Source organism: Salvelinus namaycush, chromosome 34 (genome assembly GCF_016432855.1).
Source record: "Salvelinus namaycush isolate Seneca chromosome 34, SaNama_1.0, whole genome shotgun sequence".
NCBI classification, from domain to species: Eukaryota; Metazoa; Chordata; class Actinopteri; order Salmoniformes; family Salmonidae; genus Salvelinus; species Salvelinus namaycush.
Genome location: NC_052340.1, coordinates 4,953,217 through 4,980,524, shown reverse-complemented (window position 1 = coordinate 4,980,524; position 27,308 = coordinate 4,953,217). Strand labels below are relative to the sequence as shown.

Genomic DNA, 27,308 nt, shown 5'->3' with positions numbered 1-27,308 from the left:
CACTCGTCTTGGTCTATCACTAGTGTTGTGTAATCTGCCTACAGAGACAGCACATTTTTAAATGTTTTTTTTTCATATATATATATATATATTTTTTTTTTTTGCAACACTGATATCTATCAAAATATACACAATTAAATGGGAATCTCAAATGGCACACTCCTGGCTGATGGTTGAGACACTTCAGAAGGATACAGTATCTGTGATCGGATTCCCTGCACTAACACTGGCCAGAGTGTCTCGTGATGTCACTGATGTCTGGGAGGATTCAGCATTAGCGATAAAGGGCCTGGAAGTAGAAATTCAGAGTAGAAAGCAGAAGAGAACTCTGTGCAGCCAAGGGTGCTTGTTGGAACCTCAATCCCACTGGCTATTTTCCATAGTGACATCATTAGCTAGAAAGCGGGGGGGGGGGTAACAGTCTGACAACACAACACATTCCAGGGGGGATTGGACAACAGATTCAAGACACCAGTTCACAGCAGAACAGCGAGCCTGTTGGGGAGTTTGTTTGTTTTGTTCGTTAGAAAGAGAACGGTCACACATTTTGCTTTATAACAACTAAGTACAATGTAATATCAACAGCAAAATAAAAAAAACGATCAAAGGACAAATTACAAAACACTTGAATTAGCCCTTGAATTCAAAACAGTCCAGAAACTGAGACGAGACACTAAAAGCAGAAAACAAAAAAAAAGACGATTGAATATGAGGGCAAAGGCAGGCTTGTCTGAAGACTATTCCTGAATGAAAAAGACAGAGACGTAGCGTGCTAGCTAGCCTGATCTGTACTCTAGCCGGGCTGAGGCTGGGGGGACAGTCTCTCTCAGGGACAGTCTGGGTCAGTGGCTTTCAGACCTCCATGTAATAGGGCGGGGTCAGAGTGTACAGTTGAATTGGCCTAACGTCTTGATATGTGTCACACCTCTTGCTTTCTCCCAAACTCCTTCCATTGCCCTCCCCTGGTACCTTCCCCAACCCTGGACCTCTCCTCAGTCCTCACAACGAAAAAGAAAATAAGAAATTATACTTTATTTTTTTGTTTAAATTACACTTCTACTAAATTACACAATGTTCTTGGTTCATATATTTTTAAACATTTTTTTTCATTCCGACAACCATGACTGTTTTGTATGAGTATAGTACAGCATTTCCCTTTGCTTTGTTTTTTTTTTGTTGGCTTGGCAGTCGGCAACTTGGGTACAGATCAACAGCACCTGGGGGAAGAAGAGAGGCAAGGAGGAGAAGAGAGGGGGAGAAACGGGGCTTTTTCTGCCCTGTTCTTTTACATGGTTGCAGCGCATCACTGGGGCTACTCATCAATGAGACTGGGCTCGATAAAGGAGGAGAGGAGGTCAGAGAGGAGATGTAGGATGGGTCATAGAGTAGGCCATAGTGACAGAAGCCAAAAGGTCAAAGGTTAGCCCAGGGCCTCTTTGCCGCTCTCTCGCTCCCGCTGGCCCTCCCTACTCATCTTCATCTCCGTCAACTGGATGTACCGCAGCACGTTTGTGTCTGTGTCACAGAGAGGGAGAGCGAGAGAGAGGGGAGCGAGAACGGGAGAAGGAGAGAGAGAGAGAGGGGAGCGAGAAAGGGAGAAGGAGAGAGAGAGAGAGGGGAGCGAGAAAGGGAGAAGGAGAGCGAGAGAGAGGGGAGCGAGAACGGGAGAAGGAGAGCGAGAGAGAGGGGAGCGAGAAAGGGAGAAGGAGAGAGAGAGAGAGGGGAGCGAGAACGGGAGAAGGAGAGAGAGAGAGAGGGGAGCGAGAAAGGGAGAAAGAGAGAGAGAGAGGGGAGCGAGAAAGGGAGCGAGAAAGGGAGAAGGAGAGAGAGAGAGAGGGGAGCGAGAAAGGGAGAAGGAGAGAGAGAGAGGGGAGCGAGAAAGGGAGAAGGAGAGCGAGAGAGAGGGGAGCGAGAACGGGAGAAGGAGAGAGAGAGAGAGGGGAGCGAGAAAGGGAGAAGGAGAGAGAGAGAGGGGAGCGAGAAAGGGAGAAGGAGAGAGAGAGAGAGGGGAGCGAGAACGGGAGAAGGAGAGAGAGAGAGAGGGGAGCGAGAAAGGGAGAAAGAGAGAGAGAGAGGGGAGCGAGAAAGGGAGAAGGAGAGAGAGAGAGGGGAGCGAGAAAGGGAGAAGGAGAGAGAGAGAGAGGGGAGCGAGAAAGGGAGAAGGAGAGCGAGAGAGAGGGGAGCGAGAACGGGAGAAGGAGAGAGAGAGAGAGAGGGAGAAATAAAGATAGGGGGAGATTATTGTTAGTGTTGTAGCTGGCATTAGGTGACATGTCCTGATAAGATTACACGAGTAAACCAGATTCTCTCTTCATTGACACACTTTGAAAAACGCCGACCGGCAGTACTGTCTCATCCTACCTGAGGGCTCGCGGTTCTTGGCGTCACGCAGGTAGCGCAGGGCACATTCGTAGTCGCCCAGGTGGTAGCAGGCGATGCCGGCGCGGTACATGGCCTTGAAGTGGTCCCGCTGGTGGCCCAGCACCTTCAGGCAGTACTCCTTCACACGCTCATAGTTCACCAGCTCTGACTGCAACAGGCACGCTGCACAGAGAGAGGGACGGAGGGGGAGTGAGAAAGTCACGTCAGTCATTTCTGTACCGTCGTGTATTGCTTTGAAAATGTTGTCTGGTTGGCTCTTTTCGCGCCAGTATAGCTTGTCGGTATCGAGCTGAATTGAGAGAGAGGTGGTGGTGAAGGGGTAGGGAAAAAAACGAGTTTGGACAGCTTGGAGAGAGAGAGTGAGCGAGAGAGCGAAAGAGAGAGAGAGAGCTGACGTGCCACGCCTTTTATTAAACAGCTACAGCACTACTTCTTCAGGATGAGAGGGAGATATAAATAACTAGAAGCTAGGACGCTGCAACAAAATATCCCGTCAATGTACCACACATTCAAATAGAGAATTTAGCTTATGCTCTTTCAGTAAATTTAAAAAGAGAGGACTGCTGTTGAACTAGCCCCGGAAAACGAGGGAGGAATCTAGCTAACTTGGCACACCTTGAGAGTGAAGGATTATTACTGTAAAGCTTTATTTTCCTGACGTGGCAGACATGAAGTGGAGAGAGGGGCATGAGATAAGAGAGAGAGAGAGAGGGGGGGGGGGGCAGAGAGGACAGCAACACAATTAGACCCAACCAAATCATGAGAAAACAAAAAGAGAATTACTTGACACATTGGAAAGAATTAACAAAAAACAGAGCAAACTATAGCGCTATTTGGCCCTAAACAGAGAGTACACAGTGGCAGAGTACCTGACCACTGTGACTGACCCAAACTTAAGGAAAGCTTTGACTATGCACAGACACAGTGAGCATAGCCTTGCTATTAATAAAGGCCGCCGTAGGCAGACCTGGCTCTCAAGAGAAGACCGGCTATGTGCACACTGTCCACAAAATGAGGTGGAAACTGAGTTGCACTTCCTAACCTCCTGCCAAATGTATGACCATATTAGACACATATTTCCCTCAGATTACACAGATTCACAAAGAAAACAAACCCAATTTTGATAAACTCCCATATCTATTGGGTGAAATACCACAGTGTGCCATCACAGCAGCAAGATTTGTGACCTGTTGCCACAAGAAAAGGGCAACCAGTGAAGAACAAACACCATTGTAAATACAACCCATATTTATGTTGATTTATTTTTCCGTTTGTACTTTATCTATTTGCACATCGTTACAACACTGTATATAGACATAATACGACATTTGAAATGTCTTTATTCTTTTGGAACTTCTGTGAGTGTAATGTTTACTGTTCATTTTTGATTGTTTACTTCACTTTTGTTTATTATCTACTTCACTTGCTTTAGCAATGTTAGCATATGTTTCCCATGCCAATAACGCCCTTGAATTGAATAGAGGGGGGGAGGGAGAGAGGGCGGTAGAGAGGAGATAGGCATACAGTGAATGTCCGAAGGGAACCAACAGGATAAAGAGACAGGTGATACGTGGCAGGAGATAGTGATGACACTACTGAGACAGGGAAGGGTAGAGTTCAGAGAATAGCACTTTGGAGACACTGTGTTTCATGGAGGTCATTAATCGTCTGGGTGTGCCTTACAGCAGCACTTTTCACACACACACACACACACACACACACACACACACACACACACACACACACACACACACACACACACACACACACACACACACACACACACACACACACACACACACACACACACACACACACACACAGGCAGAGACACACACACAGGCACACACTTTATTGCAGCTTTTAGTCCAGTGAAGCTTTTAGGTATTTGACGATGGGTCATCTCAAGGCTTTCTGATCACTCAGTCCTCCTCCTCTCCTCCTCTCCTCCTCTCCTCCTCTCCTCCCTTCATACTTATACCTCCCCGTCATTCATACTGAAGCCTGTATCGGTACAAGAACATCTCAGTATTTTTTATTATATCCTCTTTCCATCTGTACCTTTCTATTTACATCCCTCCCTCCCTCCCTCCCTCCCTCCCTCCCTCCCTCCCTGCCCATGACACACAGACAGCTCTGTAAACAGCATAAGTCAGGGTCTATTAGCTGGGAGCCAGGGTGAGTCAGGAGTGAGAGACAGGGAGGGAGGGAGAGAGAGGGGGACAGAGCCGCAGTGGGAGGAGGGAGGGGGGGACAGGGGGAGATGATAGGGGGAGGGTTACGCAGAGAGGGGGGGATGTGTTCCAGCGCTTGTCAACTTCCTGTAACTCACAGCGGTCTCTGGGATAGTGTGTGTGTTTGTGCGTGCGTGCGAGCGTGTTTGTGTTCTGCCAATAAGCCAATGGACAACAAGATAGGATAAGGTAATGGAGCCATGTCGATTACATCTAGCTTTGGGCGTCTGACTGCAACACAAACGCATCACTCTAAGTAACGCAACATCTCACCCAATAGATCTATCCCTGTTTGTGTTCTGAGACTGACTAAAGATTGTAGGTAGAGACCTGCTACACAGTTCATTTCATTCCTGGGTCGTTCCACGAATGTAGTACATTTTGGGTAGTGTAACTTGGTAAAAATAACTATTCATTTCACCATAATTTGAACATTCTGTCATAAAGAGCACATTTCAACTTCATCAAAAAAATATTTTCCCATCTCAAGGGGTTAAATTAAAAAGATGAATATAGTGAGTGCCAATGAAGTGCTATTAAAGTAACAGGGTTGATCGTATCAGGGTGGAGGTTTTCGTCTTAAATAGCCATCAATCCCCTCGTGACAGGGGGAAGGAAAGCATGTTCTGTGCAACAGGGAGGGGGCAATGTAATGCAAGTTTCACCATATTAAAACGTAAGCTCAGATCCACTAGTCGCGGAACGACCCTACTACCACTGGTCTGCTAAAACCTCTCCACCCCTTTCCTCCCGTCGTCTCCTCAAACGTTCCCTCCCTCCCTCCCATTAGCCCTCGCTCCCTCCGCTGTTTGTCTACTCTGTTGATAAACCCTCAACACCTCCAGACATGAATGTCAACACTTTTCGTGACACTAGACCTTGTTCCTACGCATGCAACGAGAAGGAGGGGTTGGGAGGGAGGAGATGGGGGAACAGAGGGGTTGGCGCACACACACACACGCACACGTCTACAGGCACACACACATAGTTCAAGCAAGTTCAGGTGTCTTTCGAGCCACTAGGGAGCTAAAATCGAAAGCTAGGGGATGGAGAACTCTCGTGTTTGATAAGTGGATACGAGTCCGCAGCTTCAAGATCACAACCGAGGGGCCAAAGGTCAAATCATTTCCTTATTCTAAACAGTCTGCCTGCCAGGTAGCCACATCAGATTCCCTCTATGTACTTTAGATATGAACCATATTCCTTTTCCCATCCAGCCAACTATTTAAAAAAATGACGGACATTTTGCCTGTCTTCCCTTCTCTCCCTTCCAGCATCCTCCAGGGGTAAGGGAGCCAGTAGAGTACGGGAGAGCTTTCAGCCGATTCAGTTACAGCAAATAATGGCCTTTCGTAACGGCTAACGCTGTTAAGAGTGTTCTATTCTCTCACAAATACACAAGACACACACACACACACACACACACACACCACAAACGCATGCACGCGAGTGCACACGCACACACAAATATGTATCCACATTAATAGGATTAAACATAGAGTGTAAAAGAACGGGCCTGAACAAACCCAGGTAGAAATAGACACACACAGACACAGACACACACACACACACACACTGCACCACCTCGGAGCCATTAGACAGATGGATGGGTTGTCAGGGCAAACGCATTGAGGGCGGTATCCAGACACGGTGTAATAATGGTAGCATCGTCAGAGCCGGGCCCAGGATGGCGAAAAGGCTCCTTCGCGTTACAACATGACTGGCCTTTTCCTTCTACCCTCCTCTCCTCTTTCCTCATCCCCAGCCTATCCCCGTCCACAGTAACACATGACCCAAAACAAACTCTCCCCTTCCATCCATTGTTATCGTCGCCCGTCCACACTCTCCCAGACTCTCGTCACAGAGAACAACAGAGAGGAAGAGACAGAAGAGACATAGAAGCCAGACACATGAAAGGGGGAGAGAGAAGCCAGGAAAGAGTCTTTAAGTGGTGTGGTGATGGCCGGGTGCACGTTGAGCTAGTGTCACCGTCGGTGATCTGAGAACACCCTCTCTCTAAGGACTCTCTCTTCGATATCACTAAGCACCACATCCAACCGGGATGCTGAGCAGACTCAAAGCAGGAGGAAGAGGAGGAAAAGGAGGAGGAGAAGAAGGGAGGAGGAGAAGAACGGAGGAGGATGATAGTGCGACATACTTGGGAAAATGCTGGAATTTACCAGGTTCTTAAATCTCTTTGAAGAGAAACCTAACAGGTGCAATGACAGCTGCTGAGTGAAAGTGAGTGTGTGTGTGTGTGTGTGTGTGTGTGTGTGTGTGTGTGTGTGTGTGTGTGTGTGTGGGTGAGTATGTGTGTGTATTTGCGAGAGAGAGAGACAGAGCGAGAGAGAGAGACAGAGTGAGAGAGAGAGAGAGAGAGAGAGAGGGAGGTGCAGTGAGTGGTTTAATACATGCTCAGGATCCACCCCCTGCTGTGCCTGGAGCATTTTGTCTGAAAAAACAGAAGACAGCCTTTTATCTCAGAGCGGGGGAGTCAAAGATGGGGGGAATAGATGTCAGAAAGAGAGAGAAGAGATTAAAGAGAGAGGACAAAGGAGCCTGATAGAAATAGAAAGATCAGACCACGAGAGAAAGAGAAAAGTATTTAGAGTGTATGAGAAGAGAGAGAGAGAAAAATAAGCTCTGATGCAACAAGCAACGAGAGAAATAAATACGTTGAGGGTAAATAGTGACAGGGAGACATACTGTAGCATAAATGACGGAGTGAGGAGGAGGAGTGGAGAAAGAAATGGTCGACAGACATGCCAAACAAATGAAGAAGTGCAAAGTGAGCAAAAACTCAGCATCGATCGATTGCCAGCGATCACTCTTCCTGTGTTCCCACTGTCTGATGAAGAGACCTCTCTCTCTTTTCCTCCCTCCCCTCACACTCTCTGTTACTCTCTCTCCCCCTTCTGTCTGTCATGATCTGGCTAATTTAAGGCCATTGATGGTGGTGATTAGTCCGCTGTCCATCCCTCTATAATTAGCTCCTCGCTCAAACGTCCATTTTTTTTTTTACACTACCTTACCTCAATCGACCTCTAGCTCCATCTATTTATCATTCCGACACCTCCACACTACCGTGTCGTCGTTTACCACTCTCTCTCTCTGTCTCTCTCTCTCTCTGTCTCTCTCTCTCTCTGTCTCTCTCTCTCTCTAAGCATACAGTAGAGGACATGTGCAGGTTGGTTGGTCTGTCAGACACCGTCCCTCATCTTATGGCAGGCAGCCATGTAGTGAGCTGCCAATCCACAGCTCTCTGCGTCCTCCCCCAACACGACAGGCCGCCTACTCTCATCAGAGAGGTCTTTGAAACCTTGAATAAGGGTTTCAAATTTGGGGAAATGACACTCTAATAATATTTTTTACATTTTGTCAGGAAATGCAGCTCTGTCACAGGTTCTGCTGTTGTGCAGTGGTTTCACAGCCTTTCCTCTACAGGGAGCCAGGTTTTCCTGTGTCTACCCTTCTCAATGGCAAGGCTGTGCTCACTGAGCCTGTACTTTGTCAAGGTTTTCTAAGGTTTTGATCAGTAACCATGGTCAAATAGTTTTCCATGGTGTACTGTCGATTTATTTAGGGCCAGATAGCACTGCATTTTGCTTTGTGCTTCCCATAAGTAATGTTGTTTTGTTTTGATTGTGTTGTAATTTGTTTTATTCTGATTGATTGGATGTTCTGGTCCTGAAGCTTCAGTGTGTTAGTAGAACAGGTTTTTGAACTCAGCCCCAGGACCAGCTGGATGAGGGGACTCTTTTCTTTGCTCAGCTCTTGGCATTGCAGGGCTTGGTAATGATATGAGAGGGGGCCACTGTATTTTAGATGTTTCCAAAACATAATTGCTCTTTTTTGAGTTTTTATTATTAGTGGATATTGGCCTAATTCTGCCTTGCATGCATTGTTTGTAGTTTTCCTCTGGACATGTAGGAGAATCATACAGAACTCGGCATGCAGGGTTTCAATGGGGTGTGTGTCCCATTTGGTGAAATCTTGTTTTGCAAGTGGACACCACACCTCGCTGCCATAAAGTGCAATTGGTTCAATGACACATTCAATTAGTTTTAGCCAAATTTTAATAGGCATTTCAATTTGAATTTGCTTTTTAATGGCGTAGAATGCCCTGCGTGCTTTCTCTCTCAGTTCATTCACTGCCTCATTAAGGTGTCCAGTTGAGCTTATTTTTAAACCTAAGTAATTGTAGTGTGTGCAGTACTCTATATATTTATATTTATTATATGTATTACTCTAAATATATTCTCCCTCTCTCTCCCTCAATAAAAATTTGGTGGGTGCTTATATTTGTAAATGTGTTTTTTGCGTATCTCACTCTCTCCGAGACACCCTCCGAGAGTGAGAATAGACATTGAATTGACGTCTGTGCCCGGTGGGGGGGGGGGGGGGGGGGGGGGGTCAGCCATTATCAATAGCAATCCTGGAGCTATTAGGCCCCAGTGCCTTGCTCAAGGGCACATCGAAAGATGTTTCACCTTGTCGGCTCAGGGATTCAAAGTAGCAACCTTTCGGTTAATGGCCCACCGCTCTAACTGCTAGGTTACCTGCCGCCCAGCGCTACGTGACTGCCCCTGAAACCATCACACAATCCAACTTTAATTCCACATGAACATGCTGATGTACTGGGTATCTGGTTTGTGCATGTCTGAAAATGTAGAATGTTGGGAGACATGAGGATCTAGTACCTAGCTGAGACTCAGTGTTCAATAGTTTGGATATCTGGTATCTGGGGGTACTCCCCTCCACCCCTCAAAGTCCTACCAGCCCAATCAACACACACACACACACACACACACACACACACACACACACACACACACACACACACACACACACACACACACACACACACACACACACACACACACACACACACACGTTAATATAATGACTACTATGCTATCACACATCAACACGGCTACTCTCTGCATTTGCAGATTCTCTCCAGGCCCGCTACGAATACTTCCCTAAGCACCAGCCCACTGCGAATGTGTGTCTCTGTCATTCAGAAGGGCAGGGCCGGAGCTGCTGCTGGCTGCCTTTAGTACCAGACTGGCTCCACCGACATGACACAGCATTATTCTCCTCTCCACCCTTCTCCCTCTTTCTTTCTCCTCCTCTCCCTTTTGCACTTGCCTACCTCTCTCCATGTCTGTCCTCGTCTCACCCGGTGCCTTTGTGTCTTTTTCCATTCTCCATTCAGTGTGTTTCTTTCCCCTATCTGAAAAGCAAGTTGACATCAGATGCAGGGTTTGTATGAGACATTGCTTCGTGGAGGTGGAAAATAGTTGGCCGGACCAACATTAATATATGCAGTACAGTGGCGGCCGGTGCCGTTTAAGACGAGGGACGACAATTCGTTTTTCATGAGAATGGCCTTATTTCTATTACAGCATGTTGGATGACTGTCATTCATATTCCATTCACCCAGTTCAATGTAACATCAATAGGTTTAGGCTACTACATGATACTCTAATTTCCCCATCATGAGGTTGCTACAACCTAGAATATGCAGGAAAGTTTACAACGTAGGTGCACACAGGTCGAGAGACAAATTTGAGGTGACAGACAGTCATCGCGCACACTCTTGCCTGCATCTAGCTGATCTAGGGTGTAATCATTAGTCCAACAGTTGCAAACAAGAGTATCTATTGGACAAATTCAGGTATATTTATCCCCGTTTTGTTCTGTTTGCTTCTGTTTAAGAAACATTTTTCAACAGAATCATCCTCTCATCTTGTCCCTTCGCTTGTGGACTTCAATGCACAACACATCAGCTGTATGTGACCAGGCGGAAAAACATTTCCAAGCCAAACCGCTCCACACAGCCTACATCGTTGTCACCATATTAGCCAAAGCAACGTCATAGTCAGCATAGCTAATAGATCTAATGCGTTAGTAAACCCGCTACAATCATGCAGTAACGTTACCGTGTACAGTCAGTAAGCAGTTACACCGGCGGGCCCCGATTGCAATAAATTAGTAAAACCAAAAGCTTACCTTGATCTGGAAGAGTTCCAGTGTTGTGTTGGATAGTCATAGCCAGCTAGCTAACATAGCATCCCTCTGTTTGAGCAGGGTGTTTCAGTAGGCTGAACTAGCTAGCTACATTTGCTAGCTAAGTAAGTGAAACTGACGAAATATCTCTATTTCTCTCTTACTTCTCCTTCATTTTGGAAGAAATGTATTTGTTCAAGAGCTAGCTGTAGTTTATGCTTTCAGTACTAGATTCATCTGATCTTTTGATTGGGTGGACAACATGTTAGTTCATGCTGCAAGAGGTTGGAGGATGTCATAATTACTGTGTAAATCTATGGAAGGGGGTGAGATCCATGAGCCTCCTAGGTCTTGTATTGAAGTCAATGTTTTTTATTTATTTTATTTTTCATTTCATCTTATTTAACAAGGTAGGCCAGTTGAGAACAAGTTCTCATTTACAACTGCGACCTGGCCAAGACAAAGCAAAGCAGTGCGACACAAACAAGAACACAGAGTTACAAATCAAATGCATTTATATAGCCCTTCTTACATTAGCTGATATCTCAAAGTGCTGTACAGAAACCCAGCCTAAAACCCCAAACAGCAAGCAATGCAGGTGCAAAAGGTGTAGAAGCACGGTGGCTAGGAAAAACTCCCTAGAAAGGCCAAAACCGAGGAACCAGGCTATGAGGGGTGGCCAGTCCTCTTCTGGCTGTGCCGGGTGGAGATTATAACAGAACATGGCCAAACAAATTAATAAACATGGAACATGGAATAAACAAACGTCAGTCAATAACAGTCAATAACACAATATTAAAAAAATCTATATACGGTGTGTGCAAATGAGGTAAGATTAGGGAGGTAAGGCAATAAATAGGCCGTAGTGGCGAAGTAATTACAATTTAGCAATTAACACTGGAGTGACAGGTGTGCAGAAGATGAATGTGCAAGTCGAGATACTGGGGTGCAAAGAAGCAAAAAAAAAAAAAAAGGGGGGTGAGGTAGTTGGATGGGCTATTTACATATGGGCTATGTACAGGTGCAATTATCTGTGAGCTGCTCTGACAGCTGATGCTTAAAGTTAGTGAGGGAGATATGAGTCTCCAGCTTCAGTGATTTTTGCAATTCGTTCAAGTCATTGGCAGCAGAGAACTGGAAGGAAAGGCGGCCAAAGGAGGAATTGGCTTTGGGGGTGACCAGTGAAATATACCTGCTGGAGTGCGTGCTACAGGTGGGTGCTGCTATGGTGACCAGTGAGCTGAGATAAGGCAGGGCTTTACCTAGCAAAGACTTATAGATGACCTGGAGAGAGTGGGGTTGGCGACGAATATGAAGCGAGGGCCAGCCAACGAGAGCATATAGGTCGCACTGGTGGGTAGTATATGGGGCTTTGGTGACAAAACGATGTCACTGTGATAGACTGCATCCATGGCCGGGGTAGGGGTAGCCAGGTGGAAAGAATGGCCAGCCGTAGAAAAATGCTTATTGAAATTCTCAATTATCGTGGATTTATCTGTGGTGACAGTGTTTCTTAGCCTCAGTGCAGTGGGCAGCTGGGAGGAGGTGCTCTTATTCTCCATGGACTTCACAGTGTCCCAGAACAATTTGGAGTTTGTGCTACAGGATGCAAATTTCTGTTTGAAAAAGCTAGCCTTTGCTTTCCTAACTGCCTGTGTATATTGGTTCCTAACTTCCCTGAAAAGTTGCATATCACGGGGGCTATTCGATGCTAATGCTGTAAGGATGTAGGATCTTGTTGTGCTGGTCAAGGGCAGTCAGGTCTGGAGTGAACCAAGGGCTATATCTGTTCTGAGTTCAAATTTTTTTGAATGGGGCATGCTTATTTAAGATGGTGAGGAAAGCACTTTTAAAGAATAACCAGGCATCCTCTACTGACGGAATGAGGTCAATATCCTTCCAGGATACCCGGGCCAGGTCGATTAGAAAGGCCTGCTCGCTGAAGTGTTTCAGGGAGCGTTTGACAGTGATGAGGGGTGGTTGTTTGACTGCAGTTTGACGCAGGCAATGAGGCAGTGATCGCTGAGATCCTGGTTGAAGACAGCAGAGGTGTATTTAGAGGGCAGGTTGGTCAGGATGATATCTATGAGGGTGCCCGTGTTTACGGATTTGGGGTTGTACCTGGTAGGTTCATTGATAATTTGTGTGAGATTGAGGGCATCTAGCTTAGATTGTAGGACGGCCGGGGTGTTAAGCATGTCCCAGTTTAGGTCACCTAACAGCATGAGCTCTGAAGATAGATGGGGGGCAATCAATTAATGGTGTCCAGGGCACAGCTGGGGGCTGAAGGTGGTCTATAACAAGCGGCAATGGTGAGAGACTTGTTTCTGGAAAGGTGGATTTTTAGAAGTAGAAGCTCGATTTGTTTGGGCACAGACCTGGATAGTATGACAGAACTCTGCAGGCTAACTCCACCCCCTTTGGCAGTTCTATCTTGTCGGAAAATGTACCCAGAGGAAGCTAGCTGTTGAGGCTACTGTAGACCTTTCCAAATGATGTGTTTTAATAAATTATTTGGTGACGTGATTATATTTAGTATAGTTTCATCTTAAAAGGATAACTTTTTTTATGTTTTACAATTTTTACCATTCACTGAGGAGGATGGTCCTCCCCTTCCTTCTCCGAGGAGCCTCCACTGATACAGTATATTATCTATGAAGTTGATCACGTCGCTATTTCTACACTTCTAAACGGAATTGAAACACCGATTAGATGTAAGCCCCAACATCCCTGTCAGGGAATCAGGAAGAATTTCAACATAAAACATGTGGATTTATTCATTAAAGTCCTGAATGCTCATTGATTGATAGCTCTCTGAGAACAAAGACCTTCGAAACAAAGTAGAGGACCGAGGTGCAGCATTTACATCACTTGTTCCAGTTACACCAATGAGCTTCCTGGGTTGCTGTGTGACTGCAGTAGTGAGACTAATGCAGACCCATATCGTCATTAGACGCACGCGCGCGTTCTCTCTCTCTCTCTCTCTCTCTCTCTCTCTCTCTCTCTCTCTCTCTCTCTCTCTCTCTCTCTCTCTCTCTCTCTCTCTCTCTCTCTCTCTCTCTCTCTCTCTCTCTCTCTCTCTCTCTCTCTCACACACACACACACACACACACACACACACACACACACACACACACACACACACACACACACACACACACACACACACACACACACACACACACACACACACACACACACACACACACACACACACACTCACACTCGTTGCTCTTGTCTGAGTGTTTCGATGTGAGCCGCTGTGTACGTGTACGCCTCAGTGACATCCACAGCGTGGCTTCAGCGTCTATGCAGTGCTGAAGACTGCCAAACAAGCAGAGAAACAGGTGTTTTCCTCCATGCTTCTCTAATTGCCATCCCCGGAAGGCGCCACACCGCTTCTCTTCCATCCCACCCGTAAAAAAAAAAACAATTGCACATTGGTTCCCTTATTACATCCCCGCAGCCCATCGTCCTTGGAAACCGCTGCTACATCAAACATATTTGCATGGATTACCCACAGTGCAACAGCAATCCTGGGAGTGAAAAAGGAAATATAAGTAGCCAGATTATTCTGTCAGATCCCTCACCGAGAGAGAGAGAGATGGGCTTAGCCTAAATCAGACGCAGTGGCTCCCTCTGCGCCTGGTTTCCAGAGACAAGAAACCCCCCCCCCTAACCTCTCTACAACCCTGCACCCCTCCCTCCCTTACTCCCTCATGACTGCCAGTGGGGCGGTAATAGAGTCACAGCAACAGCCCTCCTCATATGATTTTACTGTACATCTGTGTCATGCCCATTGCCCATTTCCCCATTTGCATGTGGTTACAAGCAATGTTTGTGTTTCTGTGTGTGTGTGTCGAAGTGTTGCTGTGTTGTCCAGGCAGAGGGGACTATATTTGTCTGGGTCCCTGGTGTGGTCCTGTGATGTTGTTGTGGCCTTCAGCAAGCTAATTAACTGGACATCAGTGTGCAGCAGAGAGAGGGAGAGTGAGAGAGAGAGAGTGAGAGAGAGAGAGAGAGTGAGAGAGAGAGAAGGCTGGCCTGGCTAGGTGGATAATGTCACTGAGGACAGACAGATGCTATCTTTTGCCTTTAGAGCAGCAGGTTGACGCCGTCTGTCTGTCTGTCTGTCTTCCTTGTTGGCCACCGCGGCGCCTGTATCTCACTTACGCCTGTGGTTTGATCCACGGCCAGATACACTTAGCCTGAGTACCAGTCGGTTTGTGCCTACAGACACTCCTTGTTTGGCTTGACAATGACAATGGAGTAGCTTACACTCACACCGAACTACAATACAACCATGCAGCCCAATACTCATGAATATGGTGATGCCTTTTGTATGATTCCATGCCAGCAGTCACAAGGCCTTGTTATAGCTATAAGACTTGAAGAGGCCAGGATTTTACAATCAAACATTTGGAGCAACTACTGGAAAGTTTAAGTCCTTTGAACACAGCTGGACAAACATGTGGCGGTAGAGAGGCCAGTGAGGATAGAGCCAAGCCAGAGGAGGAGAGTAGAGGAGAGCAGAGCAGGACACTGAGGCCCAGACCATCCACCACACACACACGCAAAGAGGCCACTACATGACTCAGCCTATATGGGACCATGTGTACGTTCCCTTAGCCCTATGATCTCTCAGTCCCATGTTCCCTTAGCCCTATGATCTCTCAGTCCCATGTTCCCTTAGCCCTATGATCTCTCAGCCCCCTGTTCCCTTAGCCCTATGATCTCTCAGTCCCATGTTCCCTTAGCCCTATGATCTCTCAGTCCCCTGTTCCCTTAGCCCTATGATCTCTCAGTCCCATGTTCCCTTAGCCCTATGATCTCTCAGTCCCATGTTCCCTTAGCCCTATGATCTCTCAGTCCCATGTTCCCTTAGCCCTATGATATCTCAGTCCCCTGTTCCCTTAGCCCTATGATCTCTCAGTCCCATGTTCCCTTAGCCCTATGATCTCTCAGTCCCATGTTCCCTTAGCCCTATGATCTCTCAGTCCCCTGTTCCCTTAGCCCTATGATCTCTCAGTCCCATGTTCTCTCAGTCCCATGTTCCCTTAGCCCTATGATCTCTCAGTCCCATGTTCCCTTAGCCCTATGATCTCCCAGCCCCCTGTTCCCTTAGCCCTATGATCTCTCAGTCCCATGTTCCCTTAGCCCTATGATCTCTCAGTCCCATGTTCCCTTAGCCCTATGATCTCTCAGTCCCATGTTCCCTTAGCCCTATGATCTCTCAGTCCCATGTTCCCTTAGCCCTATGATCTCTCAGTCCCATGTTCCCTTAGCCCTATGATCTCTCAGTCCCATGTTCCCTTAGCCCTATGATCTCTCAGTCCCCTGTTCCCTTAGCCCTATGATCTCTCAGTCCCATGTTCCCTTAGCCCTATGATCTCTCAGTCCCATGTTCCCTTAGCCCTATGATCTCTCAGTCCCATGTTCCCTTAGCCCTATGATCTCTCAGTCCCCTGTTCCCTTAGCCCTATGATCTCTCAGTCCCCTGTTCCCTTAGCCCTATGATCTCTCAGTCCCCTGTTCCCTTAGCCCTATGATCTCTCAGTCCCCTGTTCCCTTAGCCCTATGATCTCTCAGTCCCATGTTCCCTTAGCCCTATGATCTCTCAGTCCCATGTTCCCTTAGCCCTATGATCTCTCAGTCCCATGTTCCCTTAGCCCTATGATCTCTCAGTCCCCTGTTCCCTTAGCCCTATGATCTCTCAGTCCCATGTTCCCTTAGCCCTATGATCTCTCAGTCCCATGTTCCCTTAGCCCTATGATCTCTCAGTCCCATGTTCCCTTAGCCCTATGATCTCTCAGTCCCATGTTCCCTTAGCCCTATGATCTCTCAGTCCCATGTTCCCTTAGCCCTATGATCTCTCAGCCCCCTGTTCCCTTAGCCCTATGATCTCTCAGTCCCATGTTCCCTTAGCCCTATGATCTCTCAGTCCCATGTTCCCTTAGCCCTATGATCTCTCAGTCCCATGTTCCCTTAGCCCTATGATCTCTCAGTCCCCTGTTCCCTTAGCCCTATGATCTCTCAGTCCCATGTTCCCTTAGCCCTATGATCTCTCAGTCCCATGTTCCCTTAGCCCTATGATCTCTCAGTCCCATGTTCCCTTAGCCTCATGTTATAGACAAAAATGTGATGTTATGAGATAACAAATATTTTATGTAGTGCAGATTTTTCACACCCTCGATGTACATTGGTCTTTTGGTGAGTTGGTCCACTGTTGTATGAATAAATAAATAAATACAGACCTTCAATAACAGATCAGCTCTGGGGGCCCATGCGCCTGTCATCCATGTCTATATTTGTCACGCCCTGATCGGTTTCACCTGTTCTTGTGATTGTCTCCACCCCCTCCAGGTGTTGCTTATTTTCCCCAGTGTATTTATCCCTGTGTTTCCTGTCTCTCTGTGCCAGTTCGTCTTGTATGTTTAGTCAAGTCAACCAGTGTGTTTTTCCCGTACTCCTTTTGCTATTCTCTTTTTCTAGTCCTACCGGTTTTGACCCTTGCATGTTTCTGGACTTTGTACCCGCCTGCCTGACCATTCTGCCTGCCTTGACCACGAGCCTGTCTACCACTCTGTACCTCCTGGACTCTGATCTGGTTTTGACCTTTTTTGCCTGTCCACGACCATTCTCTTGCCTACCCCTTTGGATTAATAAACATTGTAAGACTCCAACCATCTGCCTCCTGTGTCTGCATCTGGGTCTCGCCTTGTGCCTTGATACTATTCTTAAGTAACCCTCCAATAAGTCATTAATTCATAAACCTTTCTCGTTTACAAATGTACATTGAGGCTAAGTGTTTGTTTCTTGGGCTCCAGGAATGTGACTGAAAAAGGGCCCTCGTGTTTCAGCATGATAATGCACAGCCCCAGCCCCAGAATTCCTGGAAGCTGAAAATGTCTCAGTTCTTCCATGGCCTGCATACTCACCAGCCATGTCAATTATGGAGCATGTTCGGGATGCTCTGGACTGACGTGTACAACATCGTGTTCCAGTTCCCGCCAATATCCAGCAGCGTCGCACAGCCATTGAAGAGGAGTGGGACAACATTCCACAATCAACAGCCTGATCAACTCTATGTGAAGGAGAAGTGTCGTGCTGCATGAGGCAAATAGTGGTCACACCAGCTACTGACTGGTTTTCTAGCTATTTTTTAAGGTATCTGTGACCAACAGAAGCATATCTGTATTCCCAGTCATGTGAATAGATTAGGGCCTAATGAATTTATTTCAATTCACTGATGTCCTTATATGTACTGTAACTCAGTAAAATCGTTGAAATTGTTGCGTTTATATTTTTGTTCAGTGTATTTGGCATGAATAGACTGGTTTTACACACAACAACTTTCTATCCAAGATGGGACGGCTCACGTTACGCAGGTTTAGGTAGCCTATACAGGACAGCTGTATATTCTATATAAAAAAAATAATTGTTAGCTGATTAGTATTCTGTTGTATCTAATATTCATTTGACAATCTGCAATGTTTGAATTTCCAACTTTAATTACTGAGAAAGTAATTACATTATTGCCACCAGCCAGCATTCCAAAAAAATGCAGCATTGCGACACTGTGTGTAGCTTTGTGAAACGTTAGGATTAACCTGAGAAAAGGCCGTAAATCTTGATAATTATTTTGAATATACATTTCTGGTCAGTGTGACCTTGACCTTCTGCCAAGGACGTATTCTTTAGACATTTTTAGTCAGTCCAATGGCCTTGCTTACAGTATTTGTGCCAGATATATGACCAATGCAGAGATAAATAACCACTTATTCAACTCAGAAATTTGTTTCCGGTCACCAATGATTCAATATTTCAGTGGGTTTCAATATTTCATACCCACTGGGCACAGATGTCAGTTCAACATTGAGGTTTGATTTGTATTTGGTTGAGTTGTCAACTAACGTGAATTCAATGTGAAATCAACAAAACATTTCACCATGTCATTGGATTTGGGTTAAAAAAATAAAAATCCCTGACTTTTTCCAGGTTGATTCAACATTTAATCACATCTAAATTTTGGGTTGAAATTACATGGAAACAACTCTGATTTAACCAGTTTTTGTCCAGTAGGTAGGCCATATAATTGTACATATGTTAGCTAATCGTTATAAAAATTACTTGAGTAGATGCTGAGATAAAAAATAACTCTCTCAGAAAATGCCATTGGGACTGCTGTAATAGTGACAAAAGGTCAAGGTCATAGTGATTGAACATATCAGTAGGTTCCACATCAGTACACTGAGTACACCAAACACTAGGAACACCTTCCTAATATTGAGTTGGACCCCCCTTTTTACCTTTAGAACAACCTCAGGGCATGGACTACATGTTGGCCCATGTTGACTCCAATGCTTCCCACAGTTGGGTCAAGTTGGCTGGATGTCCTTTGGGTGGTGGACCATTCTTGATACACGCTGGAAACTGTTGAGCGTGAAAACCCCAGCAGCATTGTAGTTCATGACACAAACCGGTGTGCCTGGCACCTACTACCATACCCCGTTCAAAGGCACTTCAATCTTTTTTATGGCCCATTCACCCTCGTAATGGGAGACATACACAATCCATGTCTCAATTTTCTCAAGGCTTAAAAATCCTTCATTAACCTGTCCCCAGTGGTGTAAAGTACTTAAGTAAAACTACTTTAATGTACTACTTAAGTTGTGTTTTTGTGTATCTGTACTTTACTATTTATATTTTTGACAAATTTTACTTTTACTTTACTACATTCCTAAAGAAAATAATGTACTTTTTACTCCATACATTTTCCTTGACACCCAAAAGTACATTGTGAATGCTTAGCAAGACAGAGATGGTCTAATTCACATACTTATCAAGAGAACATCCCTACTGCCACTGATATGGCGGACTCAATAAACACAAATGCTTCGTTTGTAAATGATGTCTGAGTGTTGGAATGTGCCTCTGGCTATCCGTAAATTAAAAAAATATATAATAATTGTGCCTACTGGTTTGCTTATTATAAGGAATTTGAAATTATTCATACTTTTACTTTTTATACTTAAGTATATTTTAGCAATTACATTTACTTTTGATACTTAAGTATATTTAAAACCAAATACTTTTAGACTTTTACTCAAGTAGTATATTACTGGGTGACTTTCACTTTTACTTGAGTCATTTTCTATTAAGGTATCTTTACTTTTACTCAAGTATGACAATTGGATACTTTTTCCACAATTGCCTGTCTCCTCCCCTTCATCTACACTGATTGAAGTGGATTTAACAAGTGACATCAATAAGGGGTCATAGCTTTCACCTGGATTCATCTGGTCAGTCTATGTCATGGAAAGACCAGGTGTTCTTAATGTTTTGTATACCCTTACATATGTAGATACTAAAATAATCTGCATTTTCTACTTTATAAGAATAATAATTTGTGCCATTTGAAATTGGTTCAGTGGGTATTGAGGGAACATAGGTTTGAGGGGACATAGGGCTGAGGGAACATAGTGTGGACCCCACCTATATTAATATGCAGCTTTCTGCATATTGTCTCTCCTGTCCACTGGAGCACAGTGTGTTAAGATATTTACAAATGATTCTTACAAATTCTCATTACGGTAGGTGTTGACCAAGAACACTCTGTATGTTCTTACTCTCTGAATACCCCCCCCCCCCCCCCCCTCTCTCTCTCTCCCTCCTTCGCAGATGACTGGATCTTATTTACTGGCATGACTAGAGCACTCCAGCACTGCCAGGGCGATGATATAATACCGTCAGCCTTGGATGTGATTTCTCATCACCATACCTACAATGACAAATGATACGCAAATGCAGCAATGAAGAGGTCACCTCTTTTCTTCCCCGTCTCCCTCTCTCTCTCTCTCTCTCTACCCCTCTTCTAATCCCTTCATATTTAACAGTTCCCTTAAAACCCTGTCCAGTTTCTCTCACTCTCTTTCCCCCACCCTCCCCCTCTTCACGCTCAGCGCCTTTTCTCTTGGCTCCCTGACCGCCTCCCATTCTCTCTCTCTCTCTCATTCCCTCTCTCTTGGCTGCAATGGAATGGTAAAGAGGGGAGTACAGCATGCCCAGTCGAGCCCCCACAGTGATACCATGCCATCTGCAGACCTGGCACAATGCGCCCATGGCTCTCATACAACCACGCAACCCCTGAACGGCCGACATACGAACCAAGGAAAAAACCCATTCTTTCTTTTCACCCTCACTTTCCTCTCTCCCCCTCTTCCTTCCCCATATAATTCACCCTTTCTTTCCCTTCTCCTTTTCCTCCTCCCCATATACTTTCTCCTCCACCCTCCTCTTCTTCTCCCATACTCTCATACCCCTCATTCTTCCTCTTCCTCTCCCCCTTCAACACCTCCTCTTCCTCCTCCATACACTTCCTCCTCTCCATCTCCTCCTCTAGTGACGTTATTGGCAGTGGTTGAAAGGGAGGAGTTTTGCTCCCCACTCTGGTTTTATAATAGGGGGCTGACTGGACTGTATAGTAGGCTAGGCCCTGTGATAGATAGTACCCCCTCTGCAGTATTATATAGCACTGAGGACTAAGTCTATATACTAGATGGCACCCTATTCCCTATATAGTTCACTACTTTTGATTTGATCCCCAGGGCCTGGTCAAAAGTAGTGCACTATATAGGGAATAGGGTGCCAATTGGGGCGCGCCCTCTGACGGTATTATACCCCCGTTCCCTTCTGGAATGAGATTAAGATTAGAGAGTGATGTCATGAATCTCAAGATTGTTGGGGAAGTGTAGTGGCACTGGGAGCCAAATGGAACTCCCAGTAAATAGACTTTTTATCTCATTCCAGGCAGCGCTCTCATTCTAAGACTCGTGGTTGTCTATTTCTTGTCCGGGGAGAAATGGATGCGACGCTCATTGAAGTCTCGTTACTATGGGGGCCTAGAATTGCAAGTCAAGCGTCACAAGTTCATAGATAGCCTCAATGTCATAGCCCTGAGAGGAAATGGATGTGGTGAGAAATATGGACCCTTTACATCAGATACAGATACACACAAGCATGCGCACACACACACACACACACACACACACACACACACACACACACACACACACACACACACACACACACACACACACACACACACACACACACACACACACACACACACACACGCGCACACTGGCCAGTGATGGAGCTAATGGAGGTTGTGTTGATACACCGACTACCTCGTGCTGGTTGTAAATGAACCCCATGAGCATTCTAGGAGCCTGATAGATTAGTGTAAACATACCGCAGCAAAATGTTAATGGACATTGATGAAATAACACACAGCCTAAACCTTCTAAAGTGTCCATCATGCCCTCATCGCAGCTCTTTGGCTTAATGCATTGTGTCTAAAAGAAAGCCAGTCTCCTGAAAGGGCTATGGGTGGATCTGCTGCTGAGTGGTAGAGCTCTCACACACACACACACACACACACACACACACACACACACACACACACACACACACACACACACACACACACACACACACACACACACACACACACACACGCACACGCACACGCACACACACACGCACAAGTGGGTGGAAGTTGCTGGATGGCAGTAAGAAGAGCATTTGAGAACAGTGTATAAAAGGTGTTACAAAACATCCTGTTGGGTGAATAAAAGGTGTTGGGTGTTACGAAACATCCTGATGGGTGAATAAAAGGTGTTAGGGGTTACGAAACATCCTGATGGGTGAATAAAAGGTGTTAGGGGTTACGAAACATCCTACTCGGTGAATAAAACGTGTTAGGTGTTACGAAACATCCTGATGGGTGAATAAAAGGTGCTGCAGTTACGAAACATCCTGATTGGTGAACAAAAGGTGTTGGGTGATACGAAACAAGCGATTCCTGCTCAAAACGTTGTGCCGCAGCTTCTACCCAAGGCTGTGACTCATGACTCACGCACCGATTAAGCCACTCACAGGGAACAAAGGAATAATTGAGTCAGAAATCAGAGGAAAACGGACAAGGAAAAGATGGTTCAATCTCCCTCACAAAAGGAGTTTGGACCCGACTAATTGTTTTACATTTATGTCTGTGCTCTACAGAAGATCTCTCTTCATCTGAATAAGCAATCTGAATATGCCAGCAGCATACCAACCTGCATCCCACTGCTAGCTTGCTTCTGAAGCTAAGTAGCATTGGTTCTAGTCAGTCCCTGGATGGGAGACCAGATGCTGCTGGAAATGGTGTTGGAGGGCCAGTAGGAGGCACTCTTTCCTCTGGTCTAAAAAAATATCCCAGTGCCCCAGGGCAGTGATTGGGGACATTTTCCTGTGTAGGGTGCGGTCTTTCGTATGGGACGTTATAAGGGTGTCCTGACTATCTGTGGTCACTAAAGATCCCATGGCACTTATTGTAAGAGTAGGGGTGGTGTCCTGGCTAAATTCCCAATCTGGCCTTCATACCATCATGGCCACCTAATCATCCCCAGCTTAACAATTAGCTCATTCCTCCTCTCCCCTGTAACTATTCCCCAGGTTGTTGGTGTAAAGGAGAATGTGTTCTCAGTCAACTTACCTGGTTAAATAAAAGGTGTATTTTCTAATAACGCATCAACTGCTTCCTGCTGTTTTTATATTCTTCCTCCCCAGTGAGCACAAGACGTTGAAAAGACGTATTCTCACTGACTTTTCAACGTCTTTTGCTCATAGGGTCTCCATTTTGGGAAGCGCTTTGAGTGCCATGTATAAAAAGAAGAGTGTAAAAACCGTCAGTATATTTGCTGTTATCACATGTATCTGTGAGCACAGCATGTGGTTTGGGTGGGTGGGTGTGCTGCCTGCGGAACATGATTCATCCCAAAAACCATCAACCTGTGTGGCTGACGGTCTCCCTCTGGCCAACATGTTGCAGCACCGTTTCCAGAGCGGCTACAGACAGACTGCCTGGTGTAACCCACTTAGATACAGTCCCACAGCCCAATGGGGAAACAGAATTTTGTCTCTTTTAGGACAACGGCAAATAGGCCATTCATCTCAATGGCTCTCAGACAGAATCTGGGATTGAACACTGTAGGCACAAACCTCCATCGTCCTGTTTCTCTCCCTCCCTCTCTATTCTCTCTCTATTTTCTCTCTCTCTCTCTATTCTTTAGTGGTTTTTTTCCTTCTTCCAAACCACCATCACAGCCAAATGCAGGTCTTTATTACTTGTGTCATTCGCTCACAGTTTCCTCCTCTGTCTCTTTCTGTCATTACTTGTCTCCTTTGATGTCGGCTTCTCTCCTATCCCTTGTCTTGAACACAATCCCTGTCTGCAGCATGCTGACGGCAAAATCGCTGCATGTAGTGAAAACTTCTGGGCCGCATTTGTCGGGTAGCCATGTCATTTAGAAAAGGTGCCGTGACGAGACACACAATAGGAAGGAAGAGCCTGTCCTTGTCACGACAAAGTTAAGCACGCACACACGCGCACGCCACAAGCTCGCACATCCCTACACAAAAAACAGACAACACACACACAGAAATGTCAGTATGGGCACTGTGAGAATGGCAGGGTGAGAAGCGATCTGTGTACCCCCACCTTCCTCCATATCAGATACCCCCTTGGTTAGCTGCTGTTCTTCAGAGCTGCGATTGCTGAGACAAACAGAATCACGCACGCACGCGCACAGACGAGCTGGAGGTGAGGCTGTTCGCTCTGTTGCACCTGTATCATGCGTCAGAGACTAAGACAGCTGGCCAATCAAAACACTGCCTCACTCAACACCACAGGGGCCACCTTCTGTCCAGCAGAACTCTGGGTAACCAGACTGTTGGTAGGGTGGAGAGGTCTCCAGTCTTATGAAATATGTACGCAATGTACATGTATTTTTATTAATTCTAAAATAAAATAGAAATAATCACAAATACATTATCTGAAAAAACGCACACCACTGAGAGGATGTGGGCTATGAACAATATGCATTATCACTGCTATTACTGTGAAAGGGTCTTTGTTATTGTGGGAATTGAGAGCAGAATGAGGTGACGGACACGAGAATAACAACAGGAAAGGGCCCAGCGTCTGCCTCGCTTTCCCTCTTCCTTTTCTCTTTCTTCCTCTCTTCTTCGCTCTTTTACTCTCCCTCTCTTTCCATCCCCCTACCTCCGTCTCCATTTCTCCTTCACGCCAGGGTATCTCCCCGACAGGGCCCAGACAGAGGGCCATAAGACGGGGCAGAGAGTCGACCTTCAGCCTGTCACACCAGCTGAGCCAGGACCCAGCGGAGCCAGGACAGAGAGACACAGCCAGCACCACACCAACCCATCCTGCCTTTAACCATTCTATGTTTTCATGTTAACTGTTTGTTAGAATATCTTGTACTGAAAATGGCACCGCTGAATCAGAGATTCCTCTGAATAATAGGGGGCTGAATCTTCATAGATATAGTCAACAAAATTAATAAGACAGGCACCATAAAATATATCATAGCATATCACTCACCAAATAGATTTCACAATGCATTACGGAACATCTTAGCCATACTCTCATGTAGACGGACTACTGTCACAGGGGTAAACAATATTTCATACGGTCATCATTAGACCCACAGACACATCTAATCCCCTATAGGCCAACTCACATCTGCCAGACAGACTACTGTATCTGTTACAATCAAATCTCACCTGTTTCATAGATTATCTGCCAGTAGACAATCTCTTACACTGACATCTGTTGAACAGATGATCCGATTTCTTACTCAAAGTATTACCAAAAACAAATATCTGTAAGCTCAGCTTTACTCAAATCTCCTTGTTAGAGATTTGACGTTTAACCGAGTAAGATATCAGTTTATCTCTTCTAATTACATTACACATACATAGTTTATTTAACTGACACTTGTGCTTGGTTTGATAGACAGATTAACCTTGATGACCAGACATGACGATGCTGACCAGAAAAGAGTCCTAATATTGTCAAGTATTCTAACGATACAAATTGTTGTAGGTTGCAATTCATTGGCCGCGTTTACACAGGCAGCCCAATTCCGATATTTTTTTCACGAATTGGTCTTTTGACCAATCAGATCAGCTCTTTTGTCAATAATTGGGTAAAATATCCGAATTGGGCTGCGTGTGTAAACGCAGCCATAGTGGCGTAGTACTTGTATTTGTGAAGTCATTCAATGATCCACGTAGACAGATTTCACCTGTAAACTGGGATTGTCCACACCATGTTTTTCCACCTCGGAGCATGTGAACTGTTTTTGTAACAACACAGCGGCACTGTGGGAAACATCACGTGTTGGATGATATGGCACCATATAACCCCCAGGCTCCCACTGTAGCCGTTCCACTGACTACATTAACAGTTGATCAACATCAAATCGCTGGCTTCCCCCCGTGGCTATCGAAGGAATTAACTGGGGGAGAAGGTTTTGAATCCAGAGAAGCAAAAATAAACTTTAATGGCGCACAACAAAGAGAGACAGGCAGTGTTAAGAATCACAGAAGGAAGACATGGCTCGAGGCAAAAACGTGTCTAGCACACAAATGATACGACATTATAATGAACCCCTGTGCCAGTTACTAATAAAGGAATCATTAAGGCCCAGTGCAGTAAAAAAAAAAGTGATTTTCCTGTGTTTCATATACATATATTTCCACACTATGTTGGAATAATACTGTGAAATTGTGAAAATTATAATGACCTTTTAGTATAAGAGCTGTTCGAAAAGACTGACTGAAATTTCAGCCTGTTTTGGTGGGACAGAGTTTTGACCTGCCTAGTGACATCACCAGGTGGTAAATTAGTTAATAGACCAATAAGAAAGATAGTTCCAAACCTCTCTACCAATAACAACTAGTTTTCCGTTCTTTCAGCCCCACTCAGATCACTCCCAGTCCTAGCAAAATTCTAGCTTTAGAAATTGCTCTATGCTATGAAGCTATTTTTGTTTATTTTTGATAATTGTTATTGAAAACAATCAAGGTAAGGTACTTCATTATTTCCCAGAAATTATTTGATATTGAGATAAAAATGGCTGCATTGGACCTTTAATCGAGATTTGGCGCTGTCCATTGAGAAAAGCGCAAGCTATTAATGTATTATTAAGCCAAATCTTATTAATTTATTCACATACAGGCGTCACAGCAGCGGAAATTATGCTTGACACTGGCTAATTGTCTAAACTCGTTCCTTCCTAACCCCGTGAACCGAAACGAACAATGGCAGCCGTGGTTCAATCTCAGAACACGAGCTTTCCAGGCTCAAGCCACTCAAGAGCCGGGGTCTCCTCCGTTGCGTGGCCGCGCGATGCCGTGCAAAAACACCGATTAGGCTAGCTACTCACCTGTCAGGCTGTCGTAGCACTCGATCTCCGTGATCTCCACAGTTCTCCGCTGCACCTCCGTCAGTTTGACCGCGGCTTGGCTCAGGAGGTTGACCTCGGAGCCCGTGGTTCCATCCACTAAATGTACCCCTTTCAGCTGCAGCAGAGCCCGGTGGTACTTCCCTATCGCTTCCCGGAATTTCTTCTCCTTGTAGCAACGGTGGCCTTCCACCTTGAAGTCAATGGCTTTCTGTATGTTTGCTTCCATTTCCATCTGTGCCGAGCCGGCACGACACCCTCCTCCACCACCTCCAACACCGACGTCTCCCGCGGCCGCCGCCAGGCTCCGGCCCCCCGCCTCTGGGAAGCTCTTCAGGCTCTTTATGGAGTGCTGCTTGGCTTCCAT

At 45.6% G+C, this 27,308-nt stretch overlaps 1 protein-coding gene across 1 annotated transcript; it reads right to left on the bottom strand.

Annotated features, from left to right (window-relative positions):
- Positions 1-1,420: 1,420 nt before the first annotated feature.
- On the bottom strand, positions 1,421-27,308 carry LOC120029067 (tetratricopeptide repeat protein 9B-like). Its single transcript, XM_038974372.1, has 3 exons — positions 26,924-27,308; positions 2,362-2,544; positions 1,421-1,515 (listed from the first exon to the last, which is right to left on the bottom strand). Exons 1-3 carry the CDS (start codon positions 27,306-27,308, stop codon positions 1,421-1,423), a joined length of 663 nt encoding a protein of 220 aa, XP_038830300.1.